This window comes from Rhopilema esculentum, chromosome 19 (genome assembly GCF_057945365.1).
Source record: "Rhopilema esculentum isolate cy_ngs chromosome 19, ASM5794536v1, whole genome shotgun sequence".
In the NCBI taxonomy this organism is placed as follows: domain Eukaryota; kingdom Metazoa; phylum Cnidaria; class Scyphozoa; order Rhizostomeae; family Rhizostomatidae; genus Rhopilema; species Rhopilema esculentum.
Genome location: NC_142833.1, coordinates 770,958 through 794,525, shown reverse-complemented (window position 1 = coordinate 794,525; position 23,568 = coordinate 770,958). Strand labels below are relative to the sequence as shown.

General features: G+C 37.0%; 3 protein-coding genes across 5 annotated transcripts in view; 2 read left to right on the top strand and 1 right to left on the bottom strand.

The window, feature by feature from the left end:
• Positions 1-4,776, top strand: part of LOC135688438 (uncharacterized) — a 33,214-nt gene extending 28,438 nt beyond the window's left edge. Inside the window, exon 16 of one of the 2 annotated variants that reach the window (XM_089113872.1) lies at positions 509-4,776. In XM_089113872.1, the coding sequence (XP_088969998.1) occupies positions 509-656 (148 nt within the window). In that variant the 3' untranslated portion in view covers positions 657-4,776. The remainder of the gene's footprint in view (positions 1-508) is intronic. The other variant, XM_065205285.2, reaches the window with a different exon arrangement.
• Positions 4,777-6,016: 1,240 nt separating this feature from the next.
• LOC148957903 (uncharacterized) lies at positions 6,017-16,501 on the top strand. Of its 2 annotated transcripts, XM_089113873.1 has the most exons (12): positions 6,017-6,086; positions 6,287-6,599; positions 8,257-8,395; positions 8,995-9,108; positions 9,575-9,688; positions 9,896-10,009; positions 10,796-10,876; positions 11,514-11,742; positions 12,456-12,601; positions 12,941-13,190; positions 15,204-15,341; positions 16,014-16,501. In XM_089113873.1, the coding sequence occupies exons 1-12, from the start codon at positions 6,064-6,066 to the stop codon at positions 16,018-16,020; spliced, it is 1,668 nt and encodes a 555-aa protein (XP_088969999.1). In that variant the 5' UTR covers positions 6,017-6,063; the 3' UTR covers positions 16,021-16,501. The 2 variants fall into 2 exon arrangements, with proteins under 2 accessions (XP_088969999.1, XP_088970000.1); XM_089113874.1 differs by lacking the exon at positions 6,287-6,599 and having other exon boundaries at positions 6,067-6,086.
• Positions 16,502-18,556: 2,055 nt separating this feature from the next.
• LOC135688063 (F-box only protein 42) lies at positions 18,557-22,465 on the bottom strand. The gene is made up of 4 exons (XM_065204764.2): positions 21,680-22,465; positions 20,725-20,821; positions 20,176-20,232; positions 18,557-19,116 (listed from the first exon to the last, which is right to left on the bottom strand). Exons 1-4 carry the CDS (start codon positions 22,456-22,458, stop codon positions 18,610-18,612), a joined length of 1,440 nt encoding a protein of 479 aa, XP_065060836.2. The 5' UTR covers positions 22,459-22,465; the 3' UTR covers positions 18,557-18,609.
• Positions 22,466-23,568: the final 1,103 nt, after the last annotated feature.

Here is a 23,568-nt window from a genome sequence, read left to right as displayed (position 1 = left end):
TACATACAAACACGCGCGCGCGCACGCACGCACGCACGCACATAAAGAAATACACATGCACATAAACATTTGCTTAAGCGGGCTAAAAAGCCAACTCTCGATAAACGACAAGGTAATAGTATGGTGTGAGCGTATCCTATTACATTATAAAAAGGTCGTAAAGTTTCAAAATATTGCTAAAATCTGAACCTTTAATTAAACTGTACATTTTATACTGCAAAAACCAGTTTATTTTTTTCACTATATTAAAGGCTAAAAGCTTTTCATGTATGTTATCTAAGTATAAGCAATTGCAGGAAAGGAGCGAGTGTAGTGGGACCCTTTGTTAAGGAAAATTCATTTTGTCAATTTATTTTTGATACATCTTTCTTTTTCTATTTTGATCTTAATCATATTTTTGTATGCGTTATGAAACAGAAACTCTCATTAGTTGGAAAAACAACTAGCAATCAAATATCATTTTTTGATTGGAACCAAAAATTTAGCAATCAAATATCATTTTTTGTAGATGCCACAATTTCACATCTACTGCTGGAACGGGAAAAACATATTTACCATGTAGCAGGCCATTGCAGGGACAAACAGTGAAAATTCAAAGGTTTGTCAGTGGCGTTCTGTCTTTGTGTGAAGTAGATGTTATCGGTGACGAAATTTGAATGCAAGTGTGCTGATGGTCTTGCTGAAAACATGATGCCTCTTCAAAACATACCTTCCACTGACTAGCTTCAACAATAATGCATCATTTCGTTCAATATCAAAAAGAAAGAGACTGGCTTGTGAGAGCTTTAAACTATTAGCTATGCATGATTGTTGATTTACATACTGCAGCTACTTAACAAAAGTTAAAATCCATCTGTGATTTGGTAGGCAGTAACAGCACTAGATACTGTAAATCCTTGCTTTAACGCCTTTGGGCTTATGGAATTTGGCAGCTTTTAGATGGGGACTATTTCGAGAGAGGCTTATAGGAGGGGGCTTGCAAAAATCATCTCCAAGGTGCTATACAAAAAGCTCATGTGGCAGCTTTTTTGCAATTTTCAAGTTCATTGATATGAAATTTTATTTAATAGCCTTTTCGAATATATCCACAAAGGAATAAATCAAAGCACAAAAAGATTTTTTGTCCAAAATATTTATAAAAGCTTTAACGCCTTTGGCGCTTCGTCAATCTCTTTTTCATTTTCGCTTTTTTCATCCACCCCTGAATGTGTTATCGATGGTGCATATTTGTGGAAAAAATGGTGCATATTTTAATTTATTTCGACTGAGCAGGGTATTCGAGAATTTACGATAAAAGAGCACGCATTGTAGCATGGCATGTCCTGAAGTGCAGTAATAACTCTTACCACATTAATTCAAAAGTTATACTTGCCATGTTGAAATGGCGCAAATACTGAATTCAGAACGACAAAAAGCTCACTACACACTGTATTTTTTCTGGTTTCCATTTTTTTTTAAAGTAGGTGTATTTGGAAAAGAAAATGTGGGTTAAGTTTATAATTTTTGAAGTAATTTTACAAGTGTTACAAGGCTCTTCAGCATAGGGGCGTCACCAAGAGGTTGAACTTTCAAAGTGTGCCACTTAAGTATGAACTTTGAAATAGAAACGCATATCTATGTTCAACAGCAAAAAACCTATTCATCTTATGACCACACCCTTAGAGAGTGAGACACGCCTTTTGTCGACAAAAACCATTTCTGTACCCCTCCGTAAAAAAGTTTCTGTCGCCCCTGCTTCAGCATGTTGGATACGAGCATTGCTTAAGCGCTATTGAACTTCTGCAAAATCATCTAGCTTGGCTGGAAGTGCTAAAGAGTTTTGAAATAAATGGAAGCGAACGTATAAGAGAATAAAAAGAGCCCAAACGTAACTGATATTGTCATTTTTTGATCGAATTTTGGCTTTTGTTTTTTATTTGAAAGCATCAAGAGAATTCAAAAATTTGTCGCTAGATGATTTCTTTCGGCTTCACTGTCTTTCTAGGTTTATTTCTGATTTCTATCTGAAAAAGCGGCTTAGTAAGAGTGGGCATAGTAAGAGAGGGAACTGCACAATTAAATTCCACCTTTATGCGGTGAAAAAACAGTTAAGAAAATCTAGCACGTCGAGATAAATGAAATTGCACAATTCCCATAAAAATAAGTTAAATAAGAATAAACAGGTAGAGGATTTCTTTGATGCCTATAATTGTGTTTATTTAGTCAGCTATGTTCAAAGTTAATAGCACGATCTTTTCTTTATCTATAAACATAATACAGTTAATCAATCTGTCAGATATCTGTCAGTTAATCCTTTCAAAAGTACGATTGTAATAGTAGGTTTATCACAGACAAAATTAGCAACGATTTATTTTCTTGTATTTCTGTTGATGTTTCATAATTTAAGCACGAAAACTAATGTTTATTTATTTTGTTTTCTTGCTCTGTTTCGATTACGTGCTTTGTGATCAGTGGCGGGCCTAGGGGGGCCAGCATCAACATGGCGCCCTACATAACTAACACTATTGTCTTTTTTCCTGACAATATTGGCAGTCCAGGGGCGGTGTCAAGAAATTCAAAGTAAGGGGGGGGGGCTCAAGTTAATAGCTTTATTCGACTTAAAAACCAACATTGGGAAGGGTCGGCTAGAGGTTGTCGGAGGCGCTTGGTATAACTCTTAATAGTGGCTTTCTTGCGAGCGTAGCGAGCTGACAATTTTTGCGACCACGCTCTTTGATTAGCTTAAAATGCATTTCAAAATATTTCATGCATTCATTTTCTTGAAATCGTTTAAAAATTCTGCTATTTTTAAGGCATGCTTTTAGTACGTTTGATTAATTCCAGTCTTAAAATTGATTTCATTACTTTGTAATAAGGAAAAGAGTCCACCCTATCGTTGTATCGTCGAGACAAATTGGTTCTTCCATGAGAAATAAAGCAAAGAGACAAAATCTACTGACCCTCACATGAGCACAGGGACGCAAATAAAATAATTTTACATGGGGGTGTCAGGATATATTGGACCGACTCACGTACAAAATTGACTGTCTCTTAGAAGCCAATCCAAGCAGATAAACTAAAGAAAAATGTGTCAAAACATGTTTGGGAACTTTCAAGAGACCCTACGATGTGGTAGAATGAGATTTTGTTCTCTTTGTAACTGTTGTGTTCATTTGGCATCTTGCAGGGGAATTCAAAGCGCCAGATAAAATATTTACCTTTGTTTTGCTAAACTTGTACTTTGGGGCAGCTAAACAAGCTAAAAACATGCATGCAACTCAAGTAGCAGTCAAGGGGCAAATTAGGGGAGTGTAAGGGTAACAAATATTGGAAAGAGTCGGTCCTAGCCAATAGTTGGAGGATTCCAGTTACTCATAAGGCTAGAAAATGCGTTTCCAACATATCTTTGAATGCATTATGTCATTTGATACAAAATGAAGTAAATATTCCATCGACCTTTAAAGAAATATTATTAAAGGCCAAACAAAAGCGAACCGTTAAGAAAATAAGGCCCGACCCAACTTTCTTGTCAAAATCAATGTATGCCTCTTGATAAAGAAGCCTGAAGTATCTATGCGTTAGAAACATGAAGTCAATGTTTTGAGTTAAAATTCATCCGTTTAATTTATCCTTTATGAAAAAACCTAATAAGAGCTGGTTTCATTATGTTTTAGCTTTGAATGCACTTTTTAGGGTAATTTCATGTTATCTTGTGCATTTAAAACTGTACGTTCGTAGAAGTGACTTGAGATATAACATATGGACAAATCTAGGATGAAGCAATTAAACAACCAAATTGTCTTTTAATTAGGTCTCTGAAGGCCAGCAGAGCCAAAGAGACTCATCGAAAATCAAAATTTTTCCTGGAAGGGGGGCATGAGTCTGGACACCCTAAACACAGACTGTCCCCCGACACCCTAGACTAAAAAATTGATTATTTTTTTCGCCCCTGGGAACAGTACAAATGTTTTGTCTGGATAATACAGTACTCAAGGGGCACAAAGACGTGCCCTGAAATGCGACTGTTCTAGGGGGTATGGGGCCATGCACCCTAAGAAAGTTTTGGATTTTAAGGCGTCTTCTTTGTCGCTGCTGACTTTCTAGAGACCTAATAATCGGACAAGTCGGTCGTATCAAACTTTTTTCGAGTTTTCGGTGCCCTATACAAGCTTTGGCGCTCCTATTAAAAAGTCAGCTTGGGGGCTTTACTTTTGCACCAGGAAATATGCAAAATAAATATACAAACAAGCAAAGTTTTGTTTGGAGAAAGTTTACTTGAAAAATTTTTCTCAAAGGCGCAAAAATTGTTTATCTTTTGGCACTAGTAAAAATACAAAAAACGGTTGAAGCCGATGAAGCTAAACAAATGGTCATTTACTGGTCAACATTTTTGTCAATTACAAGGGAGTTTAAATAGCGAAAAACTATGAAGTTTTGTGCATATTCTATCGAACTACGTTATTAAAAATTGTGCCCTAAGAAGACAGTCTGATTTTTCAGCAAATAGCTGCACTCACCGGCAAAACAGAATGAAAGTCAAGAAGGAACGACAAACCAGAAAAGGTTGAAACCTATGGCGACAACCTTAAGGGAGCATTTGGCTCGTCGTAACGCTGTTGGCGATGCATGAAAGTAATATTGAAACCGAGTGGTGTATCACTCCAAATGTCATCGTACACCCTGCCAAAACTCCGCAAAAGTCAACTAAAATCCTTTTAAAAATAAAAAATCCACAACATATTTAAAAATCCAAAAATTCCTGTCATACTTAGAAGGTCCAATAAATCCGGTACCAATTCCAAGAAATAGGGTTAAACTCTGGCAGCATCAACATTACGGACTAAAAATTTGGGGGAAAATCCATGAAATCAATGAAAGAAATAATTGGAAGATGTGATGGATGATCTGATTGATGACATTGGGTAATCCGGAGCAGTGAATACGAAGACTTTCCGTTGTTGTTGCTGTTACCATTCCTCGTGATAGTTCCTCTATGGCTGGAAATCATTTTAAGTAATACGAGTTCTTAAGGGCACTAATAGAGCACACAATAGTTGAAAATTTTCCAACATGGTAACATGACAAGATGATATATGCTCTAAGATTTTCAAAACAGCCATTGTATGAAAAGATCACCCAATCCAGACTCTTTTGTAGAATAGCTGGAGTATCCACTAAGTAACATGTGATTCAATGAAAGTGCCAACCTGGATTTCGTTAGAATGAAAATAGAATTTACTTTCAAGTGGTATGCATCAAGTGTCATTATTTTTTGAAGATTATTTCATCATCAATTTAATAAAGTTGTTTTGTAGATTTATCTTTTGAAATATAAAGTTCATGGCTGATCGGCATGAATCAATAAAAGGTGCTAACTTACAGTTGAACATAATCAGAATGGTCAAGCAAAGAGGTATAACGAAGCTAACTGCCATTTCTTTAAGATTTTGAGGGAAAGAGAAATTATGGCAAAAATATACCAAAATCCAAAGAATTTGCTTAAAATCTTAAACATCCGCAAAGCCGAACCCGAAATCGAAGGATTTTGAAATTCGAAAAAGTCCCGTACGCATTTTCATGGAGTTATAATACACCCATGAAAACCAGGATAAAGAATCGTTTTAAGTAACTTCACAGAGAACGCTTGGCTTGAAGAATTTTCTTGCACATCAATTTTTGAATAACTTATATTAAAAAAACGAAGGCACTCCTTCATATCACATTAGCCTGGCAAATACTCTATGGATTGCTAGCAAATAGCGGTTTTTGTAATAAATGTTGCTATTAGATTCAAATTCGAACACCGTACTATGATTAATACAACACCTGCAGTAGGTACAGGCACACCTGTAAGAAGGCTAAAATTAATCTGGCTTTGTAGAAAACATTACATAACCTCATTAAAAATAATCAACAGGTACAAAAATGGCTATAGTCATCTTTCAATCAACAATTGGCCAATCAGTGAGCTTGACACACTCACACGCTTGCCGATTGGCTAAAATTGATTGACATATGGCTTAAGTCACTTTTATACCTGCCAACTGCCTTCAAACAACAGAAGTTGGTATTTAGAATTTCGAGATGATTAACTGCAATTTTGTAAGGTATTTTGAGCCTTTCGCATATTTTTTCTTTTATCTAAAATTGCACCTTGTTTGGATGATATGTAAATAGCAATGAAGTATCATATAATATAACAACTCAAGCAGGCAGGATTTAGCAAAGATAGGGTTTTTTGTTGCTTTCTGTATCTTGAATTAACAGCAATAAAAAAATTTTGATAACTAATATTTCATTCTCACAGACTTTGCTTCGCAATCACAATTGCCGTTTATACAAATGCGACAATATTGCGCCTTCCTTGTGACATATTTGCTGAGTTTCGCATCTTCAGTATTGGGAAACGACTAACAGGTCACGTGTTAAGAACAGACAAAGGATTGGAAGATGGGCAGTGCATGATGAAATGTGTAGAGCACCGAAAATGTCGCTCTTACAACTGGAATGTTGAGGAAAAGCTTTGTGAACTGAACAGTAAAGCACACGCTGACAATGGCACAGTGCTTGCTGACGAAACAGATTGGACCTATAAGTCTACTGACTATAATAATCTGCTGGTGAGCATTTCAAAAAAAATTTAAATGGCTTTTTTGTCTTGTTATTATTTTGAATATTGAAAACTTTGAAAAAGCCGAAATGGACTTAACTTTCTTTTAGCATAAAATTATGGATCTTAAAAAAAGTTAAAATGCTATCGGCCAATGTCAAGGCACACCACAATTCTTATTTTACCTTGCTACTGCAGTTGTTTGTTGAGCTCTAGATGCTTTGGCAATTTGTCAGCCTTGAATAAGGTATTAGAGACTGACAAAGAAACATTAAATAAAATACAGTGTAGAAGAGAGGGCTTATGCGGCTATCGCCTCCTAATTTTGCCAAAACAAACATAAGAATTAAGAATGAGCCACCTTCAATCCACAGTTATAAGCTCTGTTGTGAAAACTTGATTTCATTTGAACTGATACCGGCTGTTTACATTGGATGTTAGCTAAAACGGAACGCAACGGGTACAAATTCAACAGCGCATCCAAATTGGTAGCAATTGGGTAGCAGATCCAACTTGGAATTGATCTATCAGATCCATTGTAAACTGGAAAAATGTTTGTGATCGTTTTGATTGGATCCGGTTCTGATGTGTACTAGTAAGAGTGGGATGTAGGCCGCGGTTTCAGTCTAAATCGGTGTTCCGCTTAAATTCAAAGATAATCAGTAGTCACTTTCAGATCTTCTTTAGTGTTTAGGAAACAACAAATCAGCAACTAACAGTATTACAATACAATATTATTTTACAATAAGCTACCATGATTAGAGACTTTGTGCATTTTTGAAAATTCTTGCTTCTAGATTTGGTTTCTTATCACTCGGCTATATGTTTTCGTTTATTTTATATTTCGATACTCTACTAAAAGATGAAAGACTGAAAGTTGTACAGTTAGCTTGTGCTACAAATCTTGCTAGTGTCAGGTATAGTAAAATCCTTTTATATATGGAATAGATGAAAGACAGTTTGATGACCTGAGGAGCGATTTCAGTTTCAGGTATAAGAGCAATTGCTTTGGTACTATCTTTATCTTCTTTATATTTCTTTTATATTTCAACATTATTTAATACTGTATATTGTAATTTCTACACTTCTAGAAATAACGTTTCATTCCTAATTACCAATCAACCAGTCAATCAATCAATCAATCAATCAATCAATCAATCAATCAATCAATCAATCAATCAATCAATCAATCAATCAATCAATCAATCAATCAATCAATCAATCAATCAATCAATCAATCAATCAATCAATCAATCAATCAATCAATCAATCAATCAATCAATCAATCAATCAATCAATCAATCAGTCAATCAATCAATCAATCAATCATCACAATCAATCAATCAACCAATCAAACAATCAATCAATCAATCAATCAATCAACCAGTCAATCAATCAATCAATCAATCAACCAATCAATCAATCAATTAATCAATCAATCAATCAATCAATCAATCAATCAATCAATCATCACAATCAATCAATCAATCAATCAGTCAATCAATCAATCAATCAATCAATCAATCAATTAATCAATCAATTAATCAATCAATCAATCAATCAATCATCACAATCAATCAATCAGTCAGTTAATCACTTCAACCAATCACTTTATTACAAATAATCAACCAACAAATCTTTAATATCAATCAATACTTATAAAAAAGGTTGGTGCAACATGCAAGAAACTGAACCCTTGCAAAGCTGGAGTTCTTTGCAAAGATAAATGCGAGCCCCCTTTCTACGAATGCATTATGAATTGCAGCGAGAATGAATCTGGATCACATTGCAAAGCCAGACCAAACGGTTGGTATCAAATTCGATTTTTCATTGCAGATTTTTTTGTCTCTTGTAGCTAGGATGAAGTTCATGGTAGAAAATATCCGTTTTTTCTTTAATTTTTGCAAAATTCTTAACGCATATTGTTCTTCTGCCTCCACCTTATGGCCATCTAGGCTCAATAATTGAAGGCTAACCTGCTAGAAATGAAAAAAAAAGAATTGAAAATAGCAAGGAAGAGTCGAAGCATATCACGCCAAAGCACGTTTCACCCGACACTCCTCAGAGTATTAAAATGTCGGATAATGTCTGATGATAAAAAGGTTTTCTTTTGTATGTTTTAGTATTATTCATACCTTAGTAGGCCATTCATTCTTTATTTGTGGATATCAAAGAAACTACAAGCCTATCTTAAATCTCAATTCATTTTATTGACTTGTAGAGGAATAAAGTTGGCAATTTCAAGGCAGCTTATTCGTTGCAGTAGCTAGTATATGACATATCGATATTATAGTCAACATAATAAATGCCTTCTTGCTATTCATTCTAGTTGTAATGAAAAATCGTTATGTTGTTATGAAGCAGCTATCAAACAACAAGTTCATCAATATAGAATTCTTTTTTAGCTGACAACCAATGCAGCAGTCATCCATGCACAAATGGGGGTGGCTGTATCGATGTCATAACTGGGTACAAATGTAACTGCATTGAAGGTTATACTGGAAAAAACTGCGAACATGGTGGGTGAGAGATTGGATTAACATGAAACTTGCTTTATCCAACATTATGAACTGCTAATTGATTCTGAAAATTTTTTAAAGAAATAATGTGAAATGAAGTTCTTCTGTAATTGCGCATTACGTGAATTTGATTCCATACTTATCGCAGGCAATCTTTGATATATGCGAGCATACTTGATTTCATTAAACTAAGAATCATAGCAATGTGTTTAAGGAACATGAAATTATATATTCAACAAATCAGATTGTCAACCAAGGGAGATTATTTACTTTAATGTCATTTTCCATTTTTGACGGGATTAATTTGAATGTTGAAAGCAATACATAAAAAAGCTAGCCAATCTTATTTCTTTGAGGAACAGTCCTCGACTTTGTTAACTAATAAAGATGTGTATAAACAGGGGTTATATCATCTGAGTAATATCTTGATGACAATATGGTAAATCTAGGTGATTTGTTTCAACAGATATCGACGAGTGCACCAGTTTGCCTTGTTTCCATGGTGGCAAATGCATTAATCAAGTTAACAATTTTTCATGCAACTGTCTTCCAGGATATTTAGGCAGACACTGCGAGACCGGTAAGTGAAGAATATATTATGATGAGCTGTTAAAAGATCTGGATTTAAGAAAACAGAATTAATAAGCAAACCAAATTCGGTTTTGTATTCCTATGCAAGGTATTAGCAAATTGCATTGCAAATCCTTTTATTCTTTCACATCCTGAAAAACCTGTTAATTTTACTTTAAAATCAAAACTTTGCTAATGTAAAAGCTTTTATTTAAAGATTTTGACGAGTGTGAGAGCAATCCTTGCCAAAACGAAGCTATTTGCAACGATGGAGCGAATGGATATACATGCACGTGTGTGAATGGATATACAGGACGAAACTGTGAGACAGGTCAGTTTCAAATATCATGTCTTACATTATTTTTCAACTTTCATTAAAAAACACAAATGCTACTATTCCAGTAACTCAGTCTTTTTCCTATTGGTACAAAGAAATTGACTCGAATACCGGAAGACTAGCAGTTTTTCCATAAGATTACAGTTGCTCGCAAGGATTTAATGCTGTAAACAGAGTGAAGCATTTCTGATTGTACACTCACATTTTTATAAGAAACTCACTATAAGAAACGAGCATTGGACAATCCGACAATACTAAGAAACGTTATAACTGGGAGCAAAAAAACTAGCAAACAACTGAATTTTGAAAAACCCTAAATCAAACTTTTATGAAAATCTTTCAAAACGATTAGCTGCTTCACACAAATATTTAGGAGTAGAGCAAAAATATGCTTTCCTTGTCCACGTTCAGCTTTAGAACAAAAGCGAATCTCTGACTCAAGTTTCAAGAAAAGAAACATTGACGAGTTTCACTGTTTGCCGCTGCGAAAACTCTCCGAAAAAAAAATCAATTGAAAATTTTCCTGGCCCGAAAATTTAAATATAGGCCCGAAATTCTTCAAGCTACAGGCATTATAATTAAAAACACTCATTGATCTAGAGTATTGAAATTTCATAAAGTTTTTATAAACTATAAATTGACCTTTTTCATAAAAAATGAGCGTAAACTTCTGGGCTATTTATTGTTTTTATTTTGAACCTTTGATTTGAAATGGAAAATGAAAAATTGCGGTAAGTATAACAAAAATTATCTAATGAATTTTCATCATTTCTTTTACAGAAATCTTGGAATGTGAGAGCAACCCTTGTCCAAATGGATCTTTCTGCGTGGATGGTTTCAACCGATTTTCCTGCATGACGAGTATACTATTCATTTATCAAATTTACAAGACTCGTTGGCAGTTTTTGAAAAAATGATTAGCCTTCCTCCAGTCATTAACTGAAAGCGTTTAATGTTTTGAACCTTCTTAGAAATGAAATAAAAGAAAAACACAAAATTACCTTTGAGTCTTTTTTACGGTTGTGGATGTTGTAGAAAGAAAGATAGAAAAGTAACAAGGAGCGAAATAGATGTCATAAAGCAGCAATTGCGCCTTCATCGTCTACCTATCCAAACTGTTGTTGATAAATGATAAGTAATTTCTTGTTTTGCGAATCGTGTCATCCTACTGACAATATTGCAAATTGATTGTAAAGACAAGAGGTCTATTTGTTCCAAACAATTAGGTATCATGCTCAACAGAATTTTAGGAGCACTTCAGAAATTGCTTGAGAAACATTTTGACCTGGATACAGAAAAAGATTCTGGAAAAAGAAACCTGAATTTGAAATGTGCATTTGCATTTGATTGTCATAGCAGATTGAATCACCTTTATAAACCTATTCTTAGAATACCTGATTATTGTATTTCATCTTTGGGGAAGAAAGAGGCCTAATAAAAAATATTTCTCGTAAACTAAAAAAGTTATACTACTGATGTTACCTACTTGCATCGACAGGCATTGTAAGAGGCAAGACTACATCACAGTCAAGCACTCCTTTTGCCAGCAAGGCTTCGCCTAATGGCGTAGATGGAAATGTAAATACATGCATTGAAACAAACGTTGAAGCTAAGTCGTGGTGGAAAGTGGACCTTGGTGGCGATTATTACATCGCTGGTGTTCAAATAAGACAAAAATCTGACTGCTGTTGGTTGAGCAATTTCAAAGTGAAAGTTGAGAGTGATGTGTGAGTATCAATTCATTTGGTAGAGTTAACTTTAAAATGCATCGTTTGAACAGATAGATACTCTAGTTTCACAGCTTTGGCTTGAATTCATCTCTTTTAATAATAAACAAATATAACAGTCAATACTTTGAAAAAGCCCAATAATCGAAGTATTGATTTAATGTAAGGATAAAGTAATGCTACTATAAATCAAAAGTAGAATCCTGTTTAACTAGAACTTATAAAGAAATATGGACTAAAGTATTGATAGGCAAGAGCTTAGAGAGAAAAATCAGAATATGCTGATATTTCATTTGACATCTTGTGCGACCAGTATTATGCATGACGTGTCAGTATTATTGCATCTTATACCTGTTATCTTTTTACCATGTTATCTTATACCATGTTATTAACTGTCATGCCTGTTACTTTTTAAACGAACAGGCAAAAATAACAAAATTGAGACAAATACATCAAAACCTCAGTTTGACCTAGAAAACAGTCTTTCATATTAAACTAAAAATTTGAATACACTAAAAACAGTTTTGTGAGGGGACTCAAAACAAAATTTGGACATACAGAAGAGGAGACCATTTACACTGGCCGCGTTCCGTTATATACGGTAATGTTATTCCTGCCGTTTTATGCTTTTCATCTCCCCTATAAAAATTTCTAACAATTAGCAAATACTGCGCTGTTTTTTCTTTTATCGTTCTTTATTGTCTATTTTTCAGGTGCTCTGAATTTACTGGTACATCTTACAATGAAACGATATATATTCCTTGCGACTCAAGCTTGCGTGGCAAAAACATTAAAATTGAGGCCCTAGAGGCTGCATCTCTGACAATATGTGAACTGGATATCATCAATGTGAGAAAAGGTAGCAGAAAGAAAGAGATAAAAAACGATTTTTTGCAGTATCTTGTAACGAATGAACTATTTGGAATGGCTTTCATATGGGTTAAAAAGATGATAGAAGATGCTTCAGACTTTTCATCATCAGCTCTTTCAAAAATGAGTTCCGTCTTTTACTTTGAAAAAAATTCATTTATTTTGATATGTTTTGTTTCTTTTGTTCCATATTGTAACCTTTTTTACCGATTTATCTAAACTTGAGTAAACATTAATCAAATTTTCTTTTATAAAATTTTCAATATTCAAAAGTTTAATGAGTAAATTAATTTGGTAAAATTGAAATAGACAAAACTTCTTTTTTAAGACATTGCCAAAGATAAATTTGCCAATCAGTCATCGCTTTTCGGCCATGGGTATGCCTCATTAGCCGTTGATGGAAAATACGGTCAAAGTTACTCGAAGAATGAATGTTCTCACACAGAAAATGCTGCTAAAGATTGGTGGCAAGCTGATCTTGGGACAGTACACATTGTTGCTGCAGTTTATATCCTCAACAGAGATGACTGTTGCAGCGAACGACTGAAAGAATTCTATGTATTTGTTGATGACAAAGTGTGAGTACATTGGTTTTTTGCCTGTCCTGTCCTGTCCTGTCCTGTCCTGTCCTGTCCTGTCCTGTCCTGTCCTGTCCTGTCCTGTCCTGTCCTGTCCTGTCCTGTCCTGTCCTGTCCTGTCCTGTCCTGTCCTGTCCTGTCCTGTCCTGTCCTGTCCTGTCCTGTCCTGTCCTGTCCTGTCCTGTCCTGTCCTGTCCTGTCCTGTCCTGTCCTGTCCTGTCCTGTCCTGTCCTGTCCTGTCCTGTCCTGTCCTGTCCTGTCCTGTCCTGTCCTGTCCTGTCCTGTCCTGTCCTGTCCTGTCCTGTCCTGTCCTGTCCTGTCCTGTCCTGTCCTGTCCTGTCCTGTCCTGTCCTGTCCTGTCCTGTCCTGTCCTGTCCTGTCCTGTCCTGTCCTGTCCTGTCCTGTCCTGTCCTGTCCTGTCCTGTCCTGTCCTGTCCTGTCCTGTCCTGTCCTGTCCTGTCCTGTCCTGTCCTGTCCTGTCCTGTCCTGTCCTGTCCTGTCCTGTCCTGTCCTGTCCTGTCCTGTCCTGTCCTGTCCTGTCCTGTCCTGTCCTGTCCTGTCCTGTCCTGTCCTGTCCTGTCCTGTCCTGTCCTGTCCTGTCCTGTCCTGTCCTGTCCTGTCCTGTCCTGTCCTGTCCTGTCCTGTCCTGTCCTGTCCTGTCCTGTCCTGTCCTGTCCTGTCCTGTCCTGTCCTGTCCTGTCCTGTCCTGTCCTGTCCTGTCCTGTCCTGTCCTGTCCTGTCCTGTCCTGTCCTGTCCTGTCCTGTCCTGTCCTGTCCTGTCCTGTCCTGTCCTGTCCTGTCCTGTCCTGTCCTGTCCTGTCCTGTCCTGTCCTGTCCTGTCCTGTCCTGTCCTGTCCTGTCCTGTCCTGTCCTGTCCTGTCCTGTCCTGTCCTGTCCTGTCCTGTCCTGTCCTGTCCTGTCCTGTCCTGTCCTGTCCTGTCCTGTCCTGTCCTGTCCTGTCCTGTCCTGTCCTGTCCTGTCCTGTCCTGTCCTGTCCTGTCCTGTCCTGTCCTGTCCTGTCCTGTCCTGTCCTGTCCTGTCCTGTCCTGTCCTGTCCTGTCCTGTCCTGTCCTGTCCTGTCCTGTCCTGTCCTGTCCTGTCCTGTCCTGTCCTGTCCTGTCCTGTCCTGTCCTGTCCTGTCCTGTCCTGTCCTGTCCTGTCCTGTCCTGTCCTGTCCTGTCCTGTCCTGTCCTGTCCTGTCCTGTCCTGTCCTGTCCTGTCCTGTCCTGTCCTGTCCTGTCCTGTCCTGTCCTGTCCTGTCCTGTCCTGTCCTGTCCTGTCCTGTCCTGTCCTGTCCTGTCCTGTCCTGTCCTGTCCTGTCCTGTCCTGTCCTGTCCTGTCCTGTCCTGTCCTGTCCTGTCCTGTCCTGTCCTGTCCTGTCCTGTCCTGTCCTGTCCTGTCCTGTCCTGTCCTGTCCTGTCCTGTCCTGTCCTGTCCTGTCCTGTCCTGTCCTGTCCTGTCCTGTCCTGTCCTGTCCTGTCCTGTCCTGTCCTGTCCTGTCCTGTCCTGTCCTGTCCTGTCCTGTCCTGTCCTGTCCTGTCCTGTCCTGTCCTGTCCTGTCCTGTCCTGTCCTGTCCTGTCCTGTCCTGTCCTGTCCTGTCCTGTCCTGTCCTGTCCTGTCCTGTCCTGTCCTGTCCTGTCCTGTCCTGTCCTGTCCTGTCCTGTCCTGTCCTGTCCTGTCCTGTCCTGTCCTGTCCTGTCCTGTCCTGTCCTGTCCTGTCCTGTCCTGTCCTGTCCTGTCCTGTCCTGTCCTGTCCTGTCCTGTCCTGTCCTGTCCTGTCCTGTCCTGTCCTGTCCTGTCCTGTCCTGTCCTGTCCTGTCCTGTCCTGTCCTGTCCTGTCCTGTCCTGTCCTGTCCTGTCCTGTCCTGTCCTGTCCTGTCCTGTCCTGTCCTGTCCTGTCCTGTCCTGTCCTGTCCTGTCCTGTCCTGTCCTGTCCTGTCCTGTCCTGTCCTGTCCTGTCCTGTCCTGTCCTGTTTGGCCTCTGTTTGACATACGCTTTTTCCATCGTCTAGCTGCACCTTCTATCAGGGAATTGCTGGGTCTAAAATCTACTTACCATGCAAAAGACTTAGAGCTGGACAAGTTGTCAAAATCCAGTTATCGAGAAATGACCAGTTGTCCCTTTGCGAAGTCGAAGTTCATGGAAAAAGGTATTTGTATCCTAGTCAATCAAATTTTTTTCACTGATCACGATGCATATTTATCTGCTTAAATACCTGCCTGAGTTCTAAGAAATTGTGGTATCTTCGAAACAGTGTAACAGATGACAGTTACAAAGGATCTTCAGCCTGCGTTTATCAGAAAACAAATACTATGTAGAAGCTGTTAATTTATGCGATTAATCCGAACATCAACTTTCAGATCTATTTTACTTTTAAACTGGTATACTCTCCTAGTAAGATCAAGTAGAACGATATTATAAATGTCAATGATTGCATAGTATTTGAAAACACGAGAGGAAATGAAAGAGTATTTGAAATTTGTCCTGTTAAGTTTTAGTATTGCTTCTTTTTAACTTTAGTATTACAACCTAGTGTAAGCCATATTTTGAGTTTGAATGGCTCAGCTTCGTTTTATCAAACTCAAAATTTTTGAAACTATCTAATTTATCATTGGATCTGAGACTCCGCTTATTTTTATCTTTGAATTGTTTTTAATCCTTGCATGCAGGCTAGAGTGATTTTGTGAATTCGCATTGTAATTTATAATGACGAAATGTTTTGGCTTTTCTTTTGCATACCCAACACTCTGTTGCATAGCCAACTCAATGCTTAACATGCATAGCAATGTATTTTCTTGCCTTATGACGTAATTTTTTTTAGACTCTGAGCGCTGAGCTTCATGCAACTATAAAGGCTGTTAAAGATGGCGAAGTATATGGAACATAAAAAGACTAATTCATCATTGATTCTTACGTGCAAATTATTTTCAAACAAATAAATTTGCCTTAAAATTTAGTTGACCGCAATGACTTTAAAATGCTAGTAAATGTGATTGTTTTTCACTTAAAAGATCAGCACTGTCGTACACTAACTGCGCATTTTCAAATTTTAAAATATTGCTGACTATCTTTGACTATGAGAGCAAACTTTTGAATTTTAGTTTTGGTTACAATGGAAATGTCGCAAAATTTTTGAGCAATTTTATCATTTCGTAACTGTAAGTTAATTTTAAATCAGATTTTAGATTATTTGCATCATCTTTCTTATCACTTACATGAAGGCTATTTCTGTACTCTGCACCTAAGGACAAAGCTTTTTCAAAAGCTGCACCTTTACTAAAAACTTCAATCGCAAGAAATTTGAGCTGCAAAATGTCTATTTTTTTGCTTGAACTCTGTGTAATTATGACGTATTTTTACCTCAATTTTAAAAAGTTCTCATATTGTTCACAAAGAAGAGTACTGATTAAAAAGCATTGATTTGTGATATCAAAGAATCTAATGAGATCAAACATGCACGGACAGTGAGCTTGGAATGCAAGAGACTGACAAATTTACAAAAATATATTGCATTTTTGGTTCTGCTGGCAGAACCTAGATATACAAAATCTGTTAAAAGAACCAAGATAATTCGAAAAATAATAATGAATAGTAACTGACAGAAATTGTAAAATGGAAATGCGAACAACTATTTCATAAATATTCTACGAGAAAAAATAAACTAGATTGCTAGATTGAAATTTCAAACTGCGCAAATTAAAATGAACTGCAAAAGACAAATTATAGCTCGACAAACACTCTGTCGTAGGATTTTGCGCTCTAGGTAATTTACCAGAATGGAAACTTAAAGGAAATTTGTTGCTATATTTTTACAAAGTTTAAAAATTTGCAACAAAAAAAAAGATTGGAAATTTTAGCTTGAGACACTACAGGATGAATTCAAAGTAGAAATGCGTTTGGAAAGCCTCTTAAAATGATGCAATGCGCGTTGAGAAAGAGGGAATCTGGCAAGTTGACTTTGTAGCTACAAAAAGTACCCAGCGACAGGCTCTTGCCATTTTGTGATGACATGACGGTCGGTTTTGCCTTATTCAAACTAGAAATATCAGGCATAGGTAGCTAAACATTTGCATAGTTAGCAAAATTGTAACGACAGGGGATATAAAATCTACTAAATTCACCTTTTGCACAGCAATCTCAGTTGAATAACGTATCCAAATGAAAAAGGAGCTGCATTTTAGGATAAACATCCTCAAGACAAACATGCAATGATTTTTGTTATTTTTGTTGCATTGGTCCCGTTTCATTTTTTTACTATTTCTTCCTCGCCAAAAATCAACACTGTAGTACTTGCCACAAATTTGTTAGTTGCTCTAAGGTTACCTCTGAGTGCTTGCTTTTTGCAATGGAATTCTACTTATTTTGGAAACAAATTTGACGATAGATTTCCGTTGATTTACAGTATTTCAATGTGCTCAAACCGATCGCGTATAACAATCAATTGCTTTTAAAGAACATATAAGCTCTCCAAAGAAAGAATATTCTGAAACCGGCAAGGCTCTTTCAGACTTCTATGCAGTAGCGGCGCCACAGGGGACTGGGGGGACTGGGGGGAACACGACCCCCCTCGTTCTCGGCAGGGTCGATTTTGTACTTCGTATAATTTTTACGAGAAAATGTTGGAGGGGGGGGGGGGGGGTGAGTAATATTTTGACAGCGTACTTTATGTGATATAATCATAGGATTTTCAAACTGCCTTTACCTAGCCAAAGTTAGTCATAGGGGTTCCCTTTGGTCAGATTCGGCGTTCCCTGTTGGCCAAAGGGCGTTTTCTGGCGGTTAAAAGGGCGTGGCCAAAAATTTTTTGCTTTGTGGCTGGCACCGCTATTGCTTCTATGGAACGTTCAAAGGTTCTCCCGAAATTCTAATTTGATGTTTAAAAAAATTAGAAAAGCTATTCATTGTACAAAAAATCCATTAGGAGAAATCGAAGAATGTTCCACGTTTTGGGAGTGAACTTCCAGAAAATTTGTCCGAAGTTCTCCAGCAACAGTGTAATGCGGTTTGTATTATATGCAATGGATTCAAGACTAACTACATGATAGTCAAAGGTAGAAAAAATGACAAGAACCGATCATTTGCTTCTGATTTTTGGGACTGCTAACTGCCTGACCGGTGTGTTTCGATTTTGCATAACTGTGAACAAAATTCGATCGGGAAAATCAAGGGGAAAATTACGAATCATCCAATGATAGCCAAAGCATTGTGTTTAGCAAAATCATTCTTGCATGTCATAAAGATGAACAATTGAGAATATTTGGGAATATTGTCTCATTGTTAACATGATAATGCGTTACTCTCACAATTTCAAATATGAAATAATTGGCAAAATCAGTAACAAATAAGATAGCAAAATAAAGAGAGTTTTAAGTATGAATATTTAGAAATACAGAAGATCTTATTCATTGATTGATTAATTATTTGGCTTTAACCATGATTAGACCGGTGGGAGGACAGTTATTGATTTTCAGCTTCTCCATATTGAATACACCACCAAAAATAAATAGTTCCGCTCTTCCACCAGTTATCGTGAACAGTGACCGTGACCTTGATACACTTTGCGGAACAAAACTTGGTTTTGAAGTCCAAGTTGCTGTTGCTGTTTTAATGACATTGCTAATATCCAGAACATAAAGCTGGAAATGTGAATCATAGTTTTGTTTCTTCACTTTATTCTCTTTGCATTGCGAACAGGTCACTGAAGGGACTGGCACTGGTCCATCAAAAAGGCTGCTCTGAAGAGGGTTCCCATGCCAACCAATGCAAGTGTTACAAACTGTTTGGTCGCTAAATGTGACAATTATCTCGCCAATTTTGGCTAATGGGTGACACCAAATGTCTGGAGGTTGCCAAATTTTGTTTTCAGTTTTTATTTGAGTCCATTGCCAAGAATGTGTATTTAGTAGCCATGCATCATCAAAAAGCTGAAATAAACAAAAATAAAATAAACAGCAAGCTTCTATAGGAGAGAAATTCCATATAAATTCACCTTCAGAGGTTATCCTCTACCATAAAAGCTTCTTACAATGATGCAAGAAATTGGCAAGCTGCAAAATGTGAAAGAAAAATAGGAGAATTGCAGTATACTTTTCAAAAAGTGGTTCATTTGAAAAAACACCAACCAATGCAGTAATAGTGAGTGTATAAATGTCTATATATAGCCTAACTATTTAAATAGGTAAATATTCATGCATATTCATGCATTTTCACTCTATACCAAACAAAGAAAAGATGGAAAATTTGTGACTGACTTAATCTGATTGTGCAATGATTGTGTTGTATTGCATTCAAATTCAAATTTCATGACAAATCACAAAATTACAAAATTGTACAGTCACACATGTGATTTTAGGATTTCAAAGGTCAAATACAGAATTTCTCCTGGGAAATTTTTTTCTCCGATTAGGTCCTTGAGTTTGCACCAAAGGATAAAATATTGCAGCAATGAACCTAAAATTGTAATTTTATTAAAGTGCACAAAAGGGAGATACAGAGCCAAAATGAGTGGATTGTGATCACCGAATTTTTCATCTCTTCCTTACTACTCATACTAGAGATGTAAAAAAGCTTCATTTATTTTATAACTGATGTTGTTTCAAACCTAACAAAAGTAACAAAGGATTATAGCTCAAAAGCATTTATCTCTTGCTAATTTTGAAAACTGTTAAATTCCTCAATTCTTCTAGCAAAAAGAGTGTAGAATTTCAGACATATGGAAACTGCAATTTAGGCAAAAGAAACTCACAAGTCAATAAACCTTTAATGATAATCAGCATTACCATACTGTACCAGTATTAAGTATCAAGCCTGATTCTGTAATGATAAATGTTTCAACAAAGAAAATTGTCAAACTTACCGTGCTTCAGAATATGCAAAGAGCAACAAAAATAAAATTCTTTATGGATTAAAACAAACTCAAACCTTAGGTCATGGAAGAAAATGTTCTAAACTGCACTTGAAATTCTGAAGATGCAAAGACCTACCGTGTTTGAGCCACCACAGCCACCAATCACCAACACATGGGATTCCCCAGCAGGAAACTAAGGAAAATAGAAGCTACAACTAAGACATATGGAAATTGTTATTTGAATGTCAACATTGTTATTTACTTCATAAAGTTTCACATTTGTAAAACATAAGTTTTGAGTAAACCTGAACAGCAGTGACATCTAGCACAATTAAGTCAAATTAGTGTATTAAGGCAAAGAAGATAAAACCAAAATGTGTTTAGTAAAAAACAAGTTGATATGGAAAAATGAGAAGTAGATACTAGAACCAGAAAGGACCTTTTTTGGATTCTTGCCTATCTACAACTTTAAAATATTTCCCACCTATTTCAAACTTATTTCCCCCTTTAACATTCAATCAATACTTATACCTACTCCTTGTCTGGGCTTGAAGATATTGTGGGGAACAGTTAGGTAATAGACCATTTTTCTAACTGCACAAGACAAGCAAATCTTTAAACAGTCCACCTAAATTCTGAGAGATAGGAAATTGGATCAAATTTAAACACAAAAATAGCAATATACTTGTGAATGTCCAAATCTGCCATTTGGTTTTTCTCCATTGATAGAAGGACAATACCACAGTAAAGAACTCATGTCAAGGAACCACACATCATCATACCTGAAAAGAATAACATGTTTTAATCTGTAAAAAGAGCAATTATGAATATCATACAATAAATTCACAAGGATTTAAATTTTATAAACATATAGATTGATTCTTAAAAAGTGTGCCAAATCTATGTATGGATCATGGTACCTAACAATCTTTCTTGAAACATTCTCCAGTTGAGTTCTTTCCTCTCTCTTTCTTACACATTAGTTGGGAAATGCATTTTGCTTGTATAGCTTGAATTTATTTTGAGGTAACCTTTGATACTATCTGAAGTAGCAAGTCAAATGCTTGCAGATCTGGTAATTATTTTAGACCAGCATGGAACTCATAACTTTATATGTAGAAATCCATATTTTGGTGGAGTTTTATGAACCCTAGTTGCAAGCGTGAATTGCTCTGTGCGTTTATAGATATTTACTTATATACAAGGTCAGTAACCTTGATTGCAGCTCAGATGTCTTCACATGCAGTTCCAGCTGATAGTGTGCTGTTGCTTGCAGCTACATGTAGCTAAAAGTTACCCACTTGGTGGCATGAGCATCACAAATTGCCTCTTGACTGTTTATCTTTTTATTTAAGTCATGTACCGGATTGGAAACTTAGTTTTCTTGCACAGATAAGTGTTTATAGGCAGAAAATGCTTATGGGCAGAAAACACACTCGTGCCTCTATCATCAAATCTCAGAGGTTTTGCACAAAAATTTTCCATCTGTGCACTTCTGCATATTGGCCACACAAAGTCCTATTTGATTACATTTTACAATAAAAATAACTTAAAAGTGTGTAATTTCAGGAGCGCAGCCACACAGTCAGGTGCCTAAACTTTCCAGTGCAAGAAACAAAGTCTGGTTTAAGATCATGTACCTCAAAATTCGCTGCGCTCCTCCAAAAACTACCATCTTGTCTTTTAACACACATGCTCCATGCCCAGCTCTTGTGCCCGGGACTTGCCTATCAAGAACCTTTATTTCTTGGCAACTACGCTGGCCAATATCAACTATAGCAGCATCATTAAAAAATTTTGGGACACCTGTGACCTCAGTGGATCTTGGAGAGCACCAACCTCCGAAAATTACAAGTTTCCCGTCGTATGCAACCATGGAAGCACATTCGCGTGGTGCCGGCATATACCCTCGATTGACTGTAATTCGCTGCCAAGATTTTTTCACTAAATCAAACTGGTGCAAGTCGTTGAAAGTAGAATTCGAGCTTGAACTAGACAACGAACAACCTCCAAAAACATAAAGAAAGCCTCCAGCAATACAAGCATTATGTGAAAACCTAGGACTAGGTTCGTATGCGCCACTGAAATTTGTACGACGATGAGATCGGCTAGTAGATATTGCCAGTTCTCTTTCTCGTCCACGAACAAGTCTAGCAGGACGGGCCGCCGCGAAATCAAGCTTTGTGTATGCGAGGTCGCCATTCTGCACGGCGTTCTGCAGTTCTCTTTTCAAAGATTTGATTATAGTATTTATAACACGATGCCACTTCTGACACACAAGGCGCGCTGCTGAAAAATCTCTGTACGGTGAAAGGCAGGACAGTATTTTAACGACAATCTCTTCTGGCAAGTCATCCATTTTGTTTACTGATCTACCGATGTTGCTGCTGTTGTTGTCTAGGGTAACAAAAACCGTCATCGAAAAAGCGACACCCCCCCCCCCCCCCCCCCTCGGAAGAAGCGACCCTCTTTCAAACAATCTTGATTGATTAAAAATTAGCATAGAAGTAGTGCTTGTAATCGGGTGATAAAATTATCAATAAAGATTAGCACTTGAACTTAAGCTATAGCTTTTTTCAAGTTTAAACTGCTTTATGTATTTTGTTTTAGTTTAGTTTTGCTTGGCTTGCATCGATTATGGTGGCTTGTAGCTTTCCTTGAACAAAGAGGCCAAGTTTACACCCCCAGTTAGACTTACAAACTGTTAATTTTTGAGAAAAAAAACTTACTGAATTTGATAACAAATTTACAATGCGCCGATCCTCGAACATCCCCCCCCCCCCCCCCTAAAAAGCGTTTTTTAGAGAACAAGTAAGTTTTGGGTTTATTCAATTATGATAAGATATTCTAAAACAAAACAGGAACCCCACCATCAGTGATCAGTTGCCTCATTTCATGATAGAGATTAGCTTAAGATTTGTCAATTACGCTCCTTAGTTCCTTTTCAGAACGATTTCTTGGAGTAATTTCGACACGTTAAACGGTTGTCAATTATCCGACGAAAGCCCGAATTTTCCGACGACATCGCTGATTGGAGGGGGGGGGGGGCGAGCTTTCCTTCTTTAATACTATCAATTTCGTGCTTCGTGTATGTGGGACTCAAAAACGATATAGCGACTATGAAGTTTTGCAAAAATTATATTTCCTCTACATTGAAAGTCTATCTGTATCTATAATTTCTAAATCCCAATAGGTCTTTGTTTAACTTGAGCGCCATCTTTATTATCTTTTTGTGTTTTATTTTTGTGTTAAAATTTTGTTTGTTTTCTACTGCAAAAGTTTTCCTGTTCATTGAAGTAAAATTTGAGAACTGCACAGATTTTTCTTTAAAACTGCACAAGAAACTTTTAGAACTTCACATTTTGTGTAGAACTGCACGTTCAAAAAACCCTGTAGAGTAAAGATCACCAGCTCCTGGCATTCACGATTATAATGCTTTGAAAGTGAAAGGTAAAACTGAGTCAGCCTCATTGTGATATGCGAATTTCTAACAGGTGGCTATGGCAAAATTTGAGCACCGAAAACGTGC

What these genes read in the sequence shown, in the direction of transcription:
- LOC148957903 (XM_089113873.1), top strand. Translation starts at nt 6,064, where the DNA reads ATGATTAACTGCAATTTTGTAAG. An exon ending in TGGAAAAAACTGCGAACATG is followed by an intron (nt 9,109 to 9,574) that starts GTGGGTGAGAGA and finishes TTGTTTCAACAG; the next exon opens with ATATCGACGAGTGCACCAGT. An exon ending in GTATTTGTTGATGACAAAGT is followed by an intron (nt 13,191 to 15,203) that starts GTGAGTACATTG and finishes TCCATCGTCTAG; the next exon opens with CTGCACCTTCTATCAGGGAA.
- LOC135688063 (XM_065204764.2), bottom strand. Translation starts at nt 22,458, where the DNA reads ATGACGGTTTTTGTTACCCTAGACAACAACAGCAGCAACATCGGTAGA. An exon ending in GGAGCGCAGCGAATTTTGAG is followed by an intron (nt 20,822 to 21,679) that starts GTACATGATCTT and finishes TATTCTTTTCAG; the next exon opens with GTATGATGATGTGTGGTTCC. An exon ending in GCTGTGGTGGCTCAAACACG is followed by an intron (nt 19,117 to 20,175) that starts GTAGGTCTTTGC and finishes TGTTTATTTCAG; the next exon opens with CTTTTTGATGATGCATGGCT.